At 53.0% G+C, this 12,628-nt stretch overlaps 1 protein-coding gene across 2 annotated transcripts in view; it reads left to right on the forward strand.

Annotated features, from left to right (window-relative positions):
* ITPR3 (inositol 1,4,5-trisphosphate receptor, type 3) overlaps positions 1–12,628 on the forward strand; it is a 75,385-nt gene continuing 62,757 nt past the window's right edge. The window contains exon 1 of one of the 2 annotated variants that reach the window (XM_011986490.1): positions 1–168. In XM_011986490.1, the coding sequence (XP_011841880.1) occupies positions 80–168 (89 nt within the window). In that variant the 5' untranslated portion in view covers positions 1–79. The remainder of the gene's footprint in view (positions 169–12,628) is intronic. The other variant, XM_011986489.1, reaches the window with a different exon arrangement.

Genomic DNA, 12,628 nt, shown 5'->3' on the forward strand with positions numbered 1-12,628 from the left:
ACGCCTCAGTCCTCCGCACTGAGCTTGGCCACGCGCCCCTAGGCGCCCCTCACGCCCCGGGCCCCGGAGGGCCGCAGCCATGAGTGAAATGTCCAGCTTTCTTCACATCGGGGACATCGTCTCCCTGTACGCCGAGGGCTCCGTCAATGGCTTCATCAGCACTTTGGGGTGAGTGAGCCGAGCTCCAGAGGGGCGCGGGCAAAGAGGGGGCACCGTGGGCCCTGGTGCCAGCTGCGTGCGTCCAGCCGCCACCGCCCCCTGACAGAGGGCCTGGACGTCCCCCTAGTCTCAAGGAGCAGGGAACGGCTCGCCTCCTTCTTTTAGAGAAAGGAAGTGAAGTATTTGCTCAGGTAGGACTCGGGCGCCCTACTCGAGTTGGCAGGAGACGGCCCCCTCGGCGCAGCCTCTACCCTCCCGCGCCCTCCTTTGGAGGGGGCGGAGGGGCCGAAGCTTCCTTTGCAGGTGGTCGCGGGGGCGGGCAGGTGGGTGGCTGGAGGCTGAGTTGGGGGAGGGCAGCCGGCCCGGGACGTGCCCGGCTCTGAGGGTAGGGCGGAGCTGTGGGGGGTGGGCAGGCTCAGTTTGGAGCCCGTAATCCTCTATTACCGATCCCGTGGTGCCTTTGAGGGGTCGCACCTTCTCCTCACAGCTCTCTCCCTGTTCTTCCCAGCTTCAGTAGGAGTGTCTTCTCAGCCCTCCCCTTCCAGGCTCCAAGGTCTTGGCCAGCTGCCCCTTCTCCCCGCCTCTCCCATTCAATTTCCTGCGCGGGTCATCTGGCGCCCTTGGGTCCTTGGTTCTAGCTTCTCTCCAGCACTTCACAAACATTAATTAATTCTGGCCGCCACCTCCCAGGGTCTGGGCTGGATGAACAGGGAATCAATTCATGTCCCTGGAGAGAGCCAGGCCTGTAGCAGAGATAGGGCAGCAGAGAAATTAGGCAGAGAAGAAGGGTTTATCTTCAGAGGAGCAGCTGGGTGATTCGCTGGTTGGGAGTGTACTGTGGTTTCTCCAGCCAGGCCCCAGGGCAGGGTCTGCTACCTTTGTCCTGTTTTCAGTCCGGGGGCCTGGGTTAAATTGTATCATCCTCCCAACCACAGGTGGCTGTCTTCTAGGGTACACTCACCCTCCTCTGCTGACCCACTCAGTGGGACCAGCCAGGCATGTGGTGCCTTCTCTCTGGTGGCCTTGGAGGACAACCTGGCACCCTCAGCTCAGGACTGACGCTGAACAGGGCCCGGCTTAACCCAAGCCTGGGAGGTGAGGGGTCACCGGTCTCTCCCAGGGTTGCTGGGAGTTTAGCTTTCATCTTGGTGTAAAGGGAATGGATTGTGGGATTGGAGGGCTGGCTCTGCCAGCAGGGAGTTCTCACCTGGGATTCCAGCGTACCCTGCTTGCCTTCTTGCAGAACCATCCAGGTCCCTCCTGGTGCCTTCCCTTTCACATGTGGAATCCCTGGCTGTTTGTCCCCACTTCCACTAGATCTGACTTCTTCCCAGCTCCCTAGAGGATGGGGGTGGAGCCACATCTGGGCCAGCATCTGTGCAGGCCTCCTCCAGAGAGCAGTGACTAGGGCTAGTGACGTCAGGGCTGCCCATAGTAGGTACAGAGTAAACACTCCTGATAAAGCTGAGGGAAGGAGGAGAGGGTGTAGGGGGCTGAGAGGGACATAGGGAAATATTGTGGAAGTCCCCTCTTGGTGTCTGAAGAGTACCAGGGACTTTTGGGAAACGACCACCTCTGTTGCTTAGTGCCTGGCTTGGGGCTAAACACGTGATGATTTTCAAGCGCCTGTGAGTTTTTTTTTTTTTTTTTTTTTTAGACAAGCTCTCACTTTGTCACCAGGCTAGAATGCAGTGATGCAATCTCGGCTTACTGCAACCTCGACCTCTGGGGTTCAAGCAATCCTCCTGCCTCAGCCCCCAAAACTAGCTGGTACTATAGGCACATCACCACACCTGGCTAATTTTTGTATTTTTTTTGTAGAGACTGGGTTTCATCATGTTGCCCAGGCTGGTCTCCAACTCTGCAGCTCAAGCAATCCGCCCACCCCAGCCTTCCAAAGTGCTGGGATTATAGGTGTGAACCACCGTGCCCTGCCTAGCACCTGTGAGATTTAACAGAATCAGGGAAAACATCTTATTGCTGCTTCCCCTACCCTCGTGCAGGCCTCACTCCCTCACAAAGGATTCTCTCTGTTACCTCCATAACTTCCTCCCACCTTGGCCCTTCCTGCCCCAGGAACTGCTTCTTCCAGTCTACCTTGATCCTGGGACAGATCCTGGTGACCTCTAGAAAGCCCTTCTATGCCAGGGTGCCCTCCCCTGCAAACACCTCCAACATCTCCTGATGTTCCACCAGCGGGCGTCCACCCTCCTAGCATGACTTTCTAACATCGGCCTGTGCATGTCTGCATCATACTTTTCTGGGGCTTTTTCACCTTCCCACACCTGGAACTCCAGGTGTACCACACGACTGCAACCTGTCCCGTGCTCTCAGTCTCTTTACCTTTGCTCTTGGGTTGTTCCCGCCCTTCAGCAAGTCTCCACCTGGGTAAATCTGTCCCACCCTCTAAGGCTTAATGCAAAGTGGCCTCTTTTGAGAAATCCAGCTTCCCCTACCCCTAGGGCAGAATTAACCCTTTGTCCTCTATGCTTTTGAACTGCTTTGTCTGCTTTGTACAAACCACTCTCTGGTGTTCCTCACATTGGAGGCTTCCCTGTAGGCCCAGGAATGCTGGGCACCTTGCCAGGATTAACACCATTCATATATTTAGCCGGTCCACAGGCACTGTACTGGGTGCTGGGGACTTGGTAGTGATTAAGGGAGCTGTGCTTCCTGCTTCCTTGGAACTTAAAGGTCAAAGAAGGAATGATTTGTAAGTGCTGTAAGTAATCAGTCCAGCAGCTTCAGCGTCACCAGGAAGCTTGTCAGAAATGCAGCATCTCAGACCCCATGCCCAGTCCTACTGAATGAGAATCTGCATTTTATTTTATTTTTTTTTTTTTTGAGACGGAGTCTCGCTCTGTCCCCCAGGCTGGAGTGCAGTGGTGCGATCTCGGCTCACTGCAAGCTCCACCTCCCGGGTTCACGCCATTCTCCCGCCTCAGCCTCCAGAGTAGCTGGGACTACAGGCGCCCGCCACCACGCCCGGCTAGTTTTTTGTATTTTTAGTAGAGACGGGGTTTCACTATGTTAGCCAGGATGGTCTCGATCTCCTGACCTCGTGATCCACCCACCTCGGCCTCCCAAAGTGCTGGGATTACAGGCTTGAGCCACCGCGCCCGGCCGAATCTGCATTTTATTAAGATCCCCAGGGGACTGGTGCATTAAAGTGTGAGGGGTGTTGCTCTAAGTGATTTTCTCTCTGCCTCATCCACCTTAGAATCCTTCTGCCTCCTTTCTTAACTCTGGTCCCCTCTGCTTTTCCTGAGGCCGTTGGTGCCCATGTCTGTGAACCCGTAGGCTGATTTGACTGAATTCCGGGGCTAACCCAGTGCCCAGTGTGTAGGCCTCAGGAGGTACCCAGTAAGGGCTGGATAAAAATGAATGTGTTGAAGGCAGGGGTGGCCTTGGTGGGCAGATGGGCCAGGTCACCTGGGAGATGGGAAGGGGGTATTGGTTAGGGAGGGAGGCAGAGGCAATCTTCAGATTCTGGCCAGAGTTCTTCAGCGCAAAGTGGAGGAGGCCAATTAGAGCCTCCTGGCGAATAAGAGGTCCTGTTGAAGATTGTACATTAACTCTGGGTGAGAAGGACGGGAGGGGTCTGGGGAGTGGATCCAGGAGCGGTTGAGACTGCCGGCCGGCAAAGGAAAGCAGGCCCACGCCTGTTTTTGGCAGGAGAGCGAGGCCAATGCCACTGCTTTATCCTTCACCACAGGTGGGAGCATCAGAGGCCAGGGCTGGAGTAGCTGATCAGGGCCAACAAAAAGTGGATGATTTAATATGGCCTTAGGCCAGTGGCTAGGGAGAACTTGCCTTGGGTACACAGGGTAAACCCGTCAGGATCTCAAGTCATCTCTTGAAGACCTCATTTTTTTTTTTTTGAGACAGAGTTTCGCTGTTGTTGTCCAGGCTGGAGTGCAATGGGGCAATCTTGGTTCTCCGCAACCTCCGCCTGCTGAGTTCAAGGGATTCTCCTGCCTCAGCCTCCCGAGTAGTTGGGATTACATGCATGTGCCACAACACCCGGCTAATTTTGTATTTTTAGTAGAGACGGGGTTTCTCCATGTTGGTCAGGCTGGTCTCAAACTCCTGACCTCAGGTGATCCGCCCGCCTCGGCCTCCTAAAGTGTTGGGATTACAGGCGTGAGCCACTGTGCCTGGCGAAGATCTCTTTTGAGTACCTGGAGAGGTGGCCCCAGACCCACAGACAGTAAACTGGGGGAGTGCAGGTGAACTGGGTCTTGGAGCTAAGCTTTCAACATTTGTCACAGTGCCTCTGCCCACCCATGGCTCAGCCTTGGAGCCTCATTTGGAGCTCTCAGGGCCTCTGGACCTGGATCACCCAGGGCTGGGTAATCATAGTGAGTAGGGGACGCTGCCTCTTACCCATGGGGTTCCCTGTCTACCTGCCAGCCTGACCTACTTCCCTGGAGGTCAGGACCCAAAAAGTATGGGAGTAAATATAGAGGAAGCCCCAGGTCTCCAGGCTCAGGATCCCTAGGTCAGAAACCTCAGAGGCATAGCTCTCAGGAAGGGTGTCTGTCTCATGTTCCGTCACCAACTTTTTGGGTGGTTTCCGTTTTGTTTTGTTTGAGATAGGGTCTTTGTCACCCAGGCTGGAATGCAGTTGTGCTATCTGGGCTCACTGCAGCGTTAACCTCCTAGGCTCGAACAATCCTTCCACCTCAACCGCCCGAGTAGCTGGGGCTACAGGCATGTGCTACCACATCTGGGTAGTTCTTGTATTTTCTATAGAGACAGGGTCTCCCTCTGCTGCCCAAGCTAATCTCAAACTTCTGGGCTCAAGTGATCCTCTCTCCTCGGCCTCCCAAAGTGCTGGGATTACAGTCATGAGCCGCCGTGCCTGGCCATTGCTGGGTGTTTTGAACAAGGCCCTGCCTTCTCAGAGTGAGTTTCTGTTGGCCTGCATTATCCTCTAAGGGGCTCTGCGTGTACCTGAGAATCGCCTGGGCATTAAAAAAAAAAAAACAATTTCAGCTCCCAAGTCCCATACCAGAACAATTGAATCACCATCTCTAGGGCTGGGGTCTGGGTGTTGGAGTTTTAAAAAGTTCTCCAGGTGGTTTTAATAAGTACCTAGGGCCTGGATCCCTGATCTGGGGGCCCTCCCAGGCTGACAGGCTGTGAGGAAGCCTGCCTGCTAGGTCTACCTGCCCTTCAGCCCAGAAGGCCCATCTCTTTGCCCTCATCAGACTTCATAATGTCATTCAACAAACATTTATTAAGCATCTACCATGTGCTAGGCAAGGCACTGTTTTAGGCACTGGAGAATCAGTGGTAATCAAGGCACAGGTCCAGCTTGTTCCATTCTGTGCAGTGGGGCCCTTTGAGCCTTAAGTCTCTGAGACACATGTAATTCCAGGAGTGGGGGACTGCCCTTCCCTTGCTGACAGCATTCCCTGGGTGGATTTCAGACCTGCCTTGGCTTTCTTTTCTTTTTTTTTGGAGAGAGTTTTACTCTTGTTGTCCAGGCTAGAGTGCAATGGCACAATCTCAGCTCACCACAACCTCCGCCTCCCGGGTTCAAACGATTCTCCCTCCTCAGCCTCCTGAGTAGCTGGGATTACAGGCATGCGCCACCACACCTGGCTAATTTTTTTTGTATTTTTAGTAGAGACGGGGTTTCTCCATGTTGGTCAAGCTGGTCTGGAACTCCTGACCTCAGGTGATCCGCCTGCCTTGGCCTCCCAAAGTGCTGGGATTACAGGTATGAGCCACTGCGCCCGGCTTGGCTTTCATTTAATTGTGATTTCACTGGAATGAGATGTTAGACTTCTGTTCTGTACCCCAAGGCAGAGTCTTGGTCTTAGCCTAATCCATGCAAATCAGTTTTTGAAAATATATGTATTTTTCAGATTAAAAAAATATATACATTCTTTGGAGAAAATGTAAAAAACTCAAAAAAATGATCTGTCATACCACTATGGCTTACATGAACATTCTCTGTGACCTTCTAGCCTTTTATGTTCATAAATGAACGTTTACAAACAGTATCAAACTGCACGTATGGCTTTGTACCCCGTCCTTTTTTGGATATATGTAGAGTGAGCTGTATTTTCCCATGCCAACACACCATTGTTACGGCTGCACAGCCATGGTATGCTGTACCGTAATTTATTTAAGCAGCTCTAGTATTCAGCATTCAGGCTGTTAGTAAATTTTTGCTGTTAAGAACAATTTGCCCTGGACATCCTAGTGCATACATGCCTGAACACTTGTCTAGTTATAGTTATCCTCTCAGGTAATACGTTTCCAGAAATGGAGATCAAAGACAGGGTACACCTTTAACTCTTAGGCTCCCTAACTTTTTGTGTTTCTGTAGTGGTGGAGGGGTATGGGAACAGAACTCGGTGCCACAGAGGGTCAGACCCGATTCATGTCATGTGTGAGTGTTGCACTAGCATGTGGGGAGTAAGACCAGCCTCTGCCCTTAAGATTAGGTGTCAGGCACTTCCCAGGCAGTGCAAGGATGTGATGGAGAAGGGATGAGGGGGTGGCGCAGGGTTGGCTCAGCCTAGAACCAGTGCCACACGTCCACCTTGGGACTCCAGGTCCTCAGGCTGCATCCAGCTCCTTGGCCTGAATCCTGCCGGCCTGAGAGAATCCTGCTGGAGCCACTTGCTCACACTCTGCCCTGCCCTACATTCCTGACCCCACATCCCCTCCCTAGCTTGGCCCATTGGGGCGGTGGCTTGGGTTGGGGGTGGGGACATATGCTGAGTTTTAGGTGGGGCCATACCAGCTTTCTGCTTTCAACTTGTGGGGAGGTTTCTGGGTTTGGATGACCTCTGCACACATGCCTGGGTCCCTGCGTGTCCACCCCCAGCCCTGCTCTCTAGACTTCACCCCATGTGGGGCTGGGGTACCCCTCTCTAGGAGTGAGGACTGTGTGAGTGGAGGGGAGGAAACCTGGGGTTGGGAAAGGAGGAAAGCAGAACCCAGATCTCTACTAAGTTCATCACAGGCCTCTGAATGTGAGCTCTGAGCCCCTTGGGTATGTCAGGCTGGACATGCGAAAGGTGCCAACGGCACCCAGCATTTGTACCTGCAGTCACAATTCCCTGCAGTCAGGACTCCTGGCTTAGAGAGCTTGGAGTCACGCGGCAGGGGACTGAGGAGAGAAGGTTACCGGGCCTTTCAGGCTAGGGACTGTGAGAAAAATTGTGGGTGCAGAAATAAGGCTGGGCGTTCACAACACAGTGAGTCCAGGGTGTGGGCTGGGGATGGAACTGGGTGGAGCCACATTACAGAGGGATTTCCACTTGGGGAGGCAGTCAGGAGAAACTCACTGCAGAGGCTTCAGTGAGGAAGTAAAATGATCAGAGTGGTATGTTTTTTTGGCCAGCAGGTGGGCAGAGCCAGAAGGGGTTGTGAACACAAATCTCAGTCCAGGAGCAGCTGCAGGTGCTTGAGGCAGACACCTGTGCATATTTGGTTAACAAATTGCTCTTCCCGTCACTCAGCCAGCCAGCCATTAGCCCTTCCTGCACAGTGCAGGAGAGCCCTTTCTCCAGCATGAGTCTAGAAATAGATGATGGGGGTGATATAGGTAATGGGAGGGAGAATTAAGTCTGTGTCTCAAAGATGATGATGATGATCATGGCAGTGGGTAGACTTTACAGGTCACTTACTTATGGTGGCTATGGCCTTTACGTATGCTCTCACAGCCTGAGGCATAAATATAATTCAGGAAAAGTAGCGAGAACCATTTAGAACACTAATTTGCTTACCACCTAGACTTAATCATTGTTTACAGTGGTCACATTTGATACATGTATTTTTTGCTGAAGTATTTTATGATAAATTACATACATTGTATCTTTTTCACTTCTAAATATTTTATTATACATTCCTATGTAACTACAGTGCTGTGATCACATGAATTAATAGTTTCCGCCGGGCGCGGTGGCTCACGCCTGTAATCCCAGCACTTTGGGAGGCCGAGGCGGGCGGATCACGAGGTCAGGAGATCGAGACCATTCCATCCCGGCTCACACAGTGAAACCTCGTCTCTACTAAAAATACAAAAAACTAGCTGGACAAGGTGGTGGGTGCCTGTAGTCCCAGCTACTCGGGAGGCTGAGGCAGGAGAATGGCGTGAACCCGTGAGGTGGAGCTTGCAGTGAGCCGAGATTGCGCCACTGCACTCCAGCCTGGGCAACAGAGCGAGACTCCGTCTCAACTAAAAAATACAAAAAACTAGCTGGACAAGGTGGCGGGCGCCTGTAGTCCCAGCTACTCGGGAGGCTGAGGCAGGAGAATGGCGTGAACCCGTGAGGCAGAGCTTGCAGTGAGCCAAGATCGCACCACTGCACTCCAGCCTGGGCAACAAAGCCAGACTCCGCATCAAAAAAAAAAAAAAAAAAAAATAGTTTCCTAATAGCATTCAGGACCCAATCCATAGTCAGATGTGCCCATTGTCCTTAGTGGTATGATCAGAGTTCACTGTAACCTTGAACTCCTGAGCTCAAGCGGAAGCTGAGACCACAGGCACGCACCACCATGCCCAGCTAATTCTTGTATTTTTAGTAGAGACGGAGTTTCACCATGTTGGCCAGGATGGTCTCGATTTCTTGACCTCGTGTTCCGCCTGCCTCGGCCTCCCAAAGAGCTGGGATTACAGGCATGGGATTACACTGCACCCGGCCTAGGATCCTGATTTAAAGAAACCAATGGTCAGGCCCGGCGTGGTGGCTCACGCGTGTAATCCCAACACTTTGGGAGGCTGAGGCGGGTGGATCACCTGAGGTCAGGGGTTCAAGACCAGCCTGCCCAACATGGTGAAACCCGTCTCTACTAAAAATTAGCTGGGTGTGGTGGCTGGCACTGGTAATCCCAGCTACTCTGGAGGCTGAGGCAGGAATCACTAGAACTCAGAAGGGAGATGCTTCAGTGAGCCGAGATCGCACCACTGCACTCCAGCCTGGCAACAGAGCGAGACGACTCCGTCTAAAAAAAAAAAAACCCACGGAGATCCTGTCAAGGTCCTCGTGTTACATTTTCTTATGCCTCTTCAGTTTCCTTTAATCTAAAACAGCGCCCTGCCCCCATCTTCTTTTCCACCATGAACACCGATTTTCTGGCAAGGCAGGGTTGTGGTGTAGGCTGCTTCACTTTCTGGATTGATTTGTCAGAGCTGCCTTTGTTGCTTTGTGTCCCAGAGAGCTCTGCAGAGATTTGGAGGCAGGGCGAGCTGGCCTGAAGGTCTGCCCTGCTGAGGGTCCTACAGCCTCAGTTACTCTGTCAAGTGAGAAAGACTGAGAATCCAGTTCTGGGTTATGGAGAGTGGGAGACAAGCCTGGGGTTGGCAGGCCAAATATATGAGGCAAGGGCTGGCTGGCGGCCCATGGTTGCACCTTTTCTCCCTCTCTTCCCAGCTTTCCTTTTGGTCTCCTGATCCCTGTCTTTCTTCTCCTTGGCCTTACTGATATGTCCTCCCATGCACCCAGCACCGCTGTAGAGACCCCAGGACTTGTCAGAGAGCCTGCCTGACGCTGACAGCCAGAAACTCAGGCCTGTGGCAGAGGCAGGCTGGGACACTGGCCTCCACCTTCATTTCTACTGGGCCAAGTTTAGTTGTTCTTGCTATCTCCATTCTTCCTGGAGAGACTATTGTTGGGGTTCTCTGCGTGTGTGGCTTATTGTCCTTTCTAGACTTTAAGCTTTCTGAAGGCTTTAGCTGTACTTGTTTTTAAATTCCATATATTCCATATACTGCCTGGCCCCTTGTTGGCACAGGGTGGATTCTTGGTAAAGATATGTAGAGGCAAAGGAAATGGTTGCTTTTGCAGGGATGCAGGAGTTAATTTCTTTTCTCTGATGAGCCAGAAACCCCAACCAGTGAATCCGGGTTCCTCTCTTAACATTCCGCCTAGTAGGTGTGACTTTGGCTATCTGGAGAAAGGGCCTCCCCAGGCTTTCCACCCACCACCAGCCCATCCCAGTATTCTGACAGTGCCTGCTGTTGGAGTGGCGTCCTTGGGGCTGGCCTGCATCTGTGGAGTGGTGGCCAGTTGTAGAGTCCAGTCCTACGGGGCTTAGCCAGTGTTCTCCCCGTGTGTGCGGAGACGAGAGACTGTAATAAAGGAACAAGACAAAGAGATAAAGAGAAAACAGCTGGGCCCGGGGGACCACTACCATCAAGACGCGGAGACCAGTAGTGGCCCCGAACGACTGGGCTCGCTGATATTTATTGTATCCAAGACAAGGGGGCAGGGTAAGGAGGGTGAATCTTCTGAGTGATTGACAAGGTGAAGCAAGTCATGTGATTACAGGATAGGAGGCCCTTCCCTTTTAGGTAGCGGAAGCAGAGAGGGAAGGCAGCATATGTCAGCGTTTTCTTCTCTGCACTTATAAGAAAGATTAAAGACTTTAAGACTTTCACTATTCCTTCTACTGCTATCTACTACGATCTTCAAAGAGGAACCAGGAGTACGGGAGGAGCATGAAAGTGGACAAGGAGTGTGACCACTGAAGCACAGCACCACAGGGAGGGGTTTAGGCCTCCGGATGACTGCGGGCAGACCTGGATAATATCCAGCCTTCCACAAGAAGCTGGTGGAGCAGAGTGTTCCCTGACTCCTCCAAAGAAAGGAGACTCCCTTTCATGGTCTGCTAAGTAACGGGTGCCTTCCCAGACACTGGCGTTACTGCTTGACCAAGGAGCCCTCAAGCGGCCCTTATGCGGGTGTGACAGAAGGCTCACCTCTTGCCTTCTAGGTCACTTCTCACAATGTCCCTTCAGCACCTGACCCTATACCCGCTGGTTATTCCTAGGTTGTATTAGTAATGCAACAAAGAGTAATATTAAAAGCTGAAGATTAATAATGTTTATAATAATGATTGCTAATTGTCCATGATCATCTCTATATCTAATTTGTCTTATGACTATTCTTATTCTAACTCTTTTCCTTATGATACTGAAACAGTTTGTGCCTTCAATTTCTTGCCTCGCACCGGGTAATCCTTCACCCACAGCCAGTGTCTGGGGCTGGGAGCCAGAAGACCTGGGATCTGGAACTTGCTGTTCGTTAACTTGTGTGACCTGGGCTGATCAGTTTCTCCTCCATGCCCCAGGGACAGTTTTCTCATCCACAGCTGAATGGGGGAGGGGGGTTGTTCACGGTCCTGCGGGGATTTCCCCAGTCTGTCATTCTCCCAATCTGTCATTCCCCCTCCCATGGTGCTCTGATGGTGGCCAAGCTGGTAGGTGCAGGTTTTGAGTCAGGCTCCTTGATAGTCACCTGCCCCACTTCTATTTAGCTCCCTTCCTCCTCCTTATCTAATCTTTCCAGACAGCACTGACCGGCCCTGCTGCCTTTCCCATGGAGCCCACCTGGATTTCAAAGTCCACGCTGGGTGGAATGGGGTAGAATGGGATGCAGCTGTGTTCCTCTCCTACCTCAGATCAAGGTCTTGGGGTGTAGACCCCGTAGTCCCCGTGGAGGGACTATGCACTCCTCCAACCCTAGAGCAAGCTGTCAACCAGCTCCTCTCCAGAGGGCCCAGAACAGCCCTGCCTGCCCACAGGCCTCCAGCCAGGACCCTTTCCTTGTAGCCCTCTGGCTCCTTCTGCTATTCAGACTGGTCTTGTGCCTCCCAGTGGATGGAAGGCGCACTGTAGGGACTGTCCTCTGGGCTCCTGAGCCTCTGCTGGGGTGGTCCTGAATGGAGGGGAGAAGGGGACACACAGGGGAGAAGGGGACACACAGGTGTAGACAGGGCTCCTGTCCTCCGCACTCAGCATGGTCGCAGGAGATCCCGGAGGGTGGGGACCACACCCAGCACATAGTAGGCTCGTAGTGAGGTTTGTTGAGTAGATGGAGACCTGGGTTGTGTCTGTGCCATTCTCTGACCAGCTGTGTGGCTCAGGGGTTCCATCCACTCTGTGGGTCTCACACCGGACTGTGGTAAGAACACAATGAGATACTGGATGTAAAAACGATTGATAAACTATAGAGTTGCCCGATGGAGGGGCAGCTTTTCTGTGATCTTGGCTGGGGTACCATCGGCCTCTAGATGAGGGGCGATGTCGGTGGTGGGCGTAGGTGGGCGTGGGCAGGGAACCACGCGGGAGCCTCAGCTTGGCCTTGAGATGGCAGGAGTGGGATGGGGTGTCATCCTAGTAGAGTCTGGACAGTGAGATCGGTGGGCTGGTAGAGGGTGGAAACAGGCCTTTTCCGGGGCCTGTGGGTGGAGGGACCTTGTGGGGAGGCGTTGGGGAGAGAGGGGTGAAGCGACACGGCCACTTTCCCCTGTAGAGCGCGGGCTCTGGTTTCAGCGCCAGGTGCGCACACAGCAGGGCACCTGTGGTCCGGCTAGTTTGATAAACACAGGTGCCCGCCATAAGGAAGAGTCGGGGTGGGGCGCTAAGGCCAGCGACGTCGGTGCCAGCAGGTGGGGAGGGGTCCCCCGGGGCCGCCCTACGCAGGCAGACGAGCCGGGGAGA

Source organism: Mandrillus leucophaeus, unplaced genomic scaffold, assembly GCF_000951045.1.
Source record: "Mandrillus leucophaeus isolate KB7577 unplaced genomic scaffold, Mleu.le_1.0 Scaffold3, whole genome shotgun sequence".
NCBI classification, from domain to species: Eukaryota; Metazoa; Chordata; class Mammalia; order Primates; family Cercopithecidae; genus Mandrillus; species Mandrillus leucophaeus.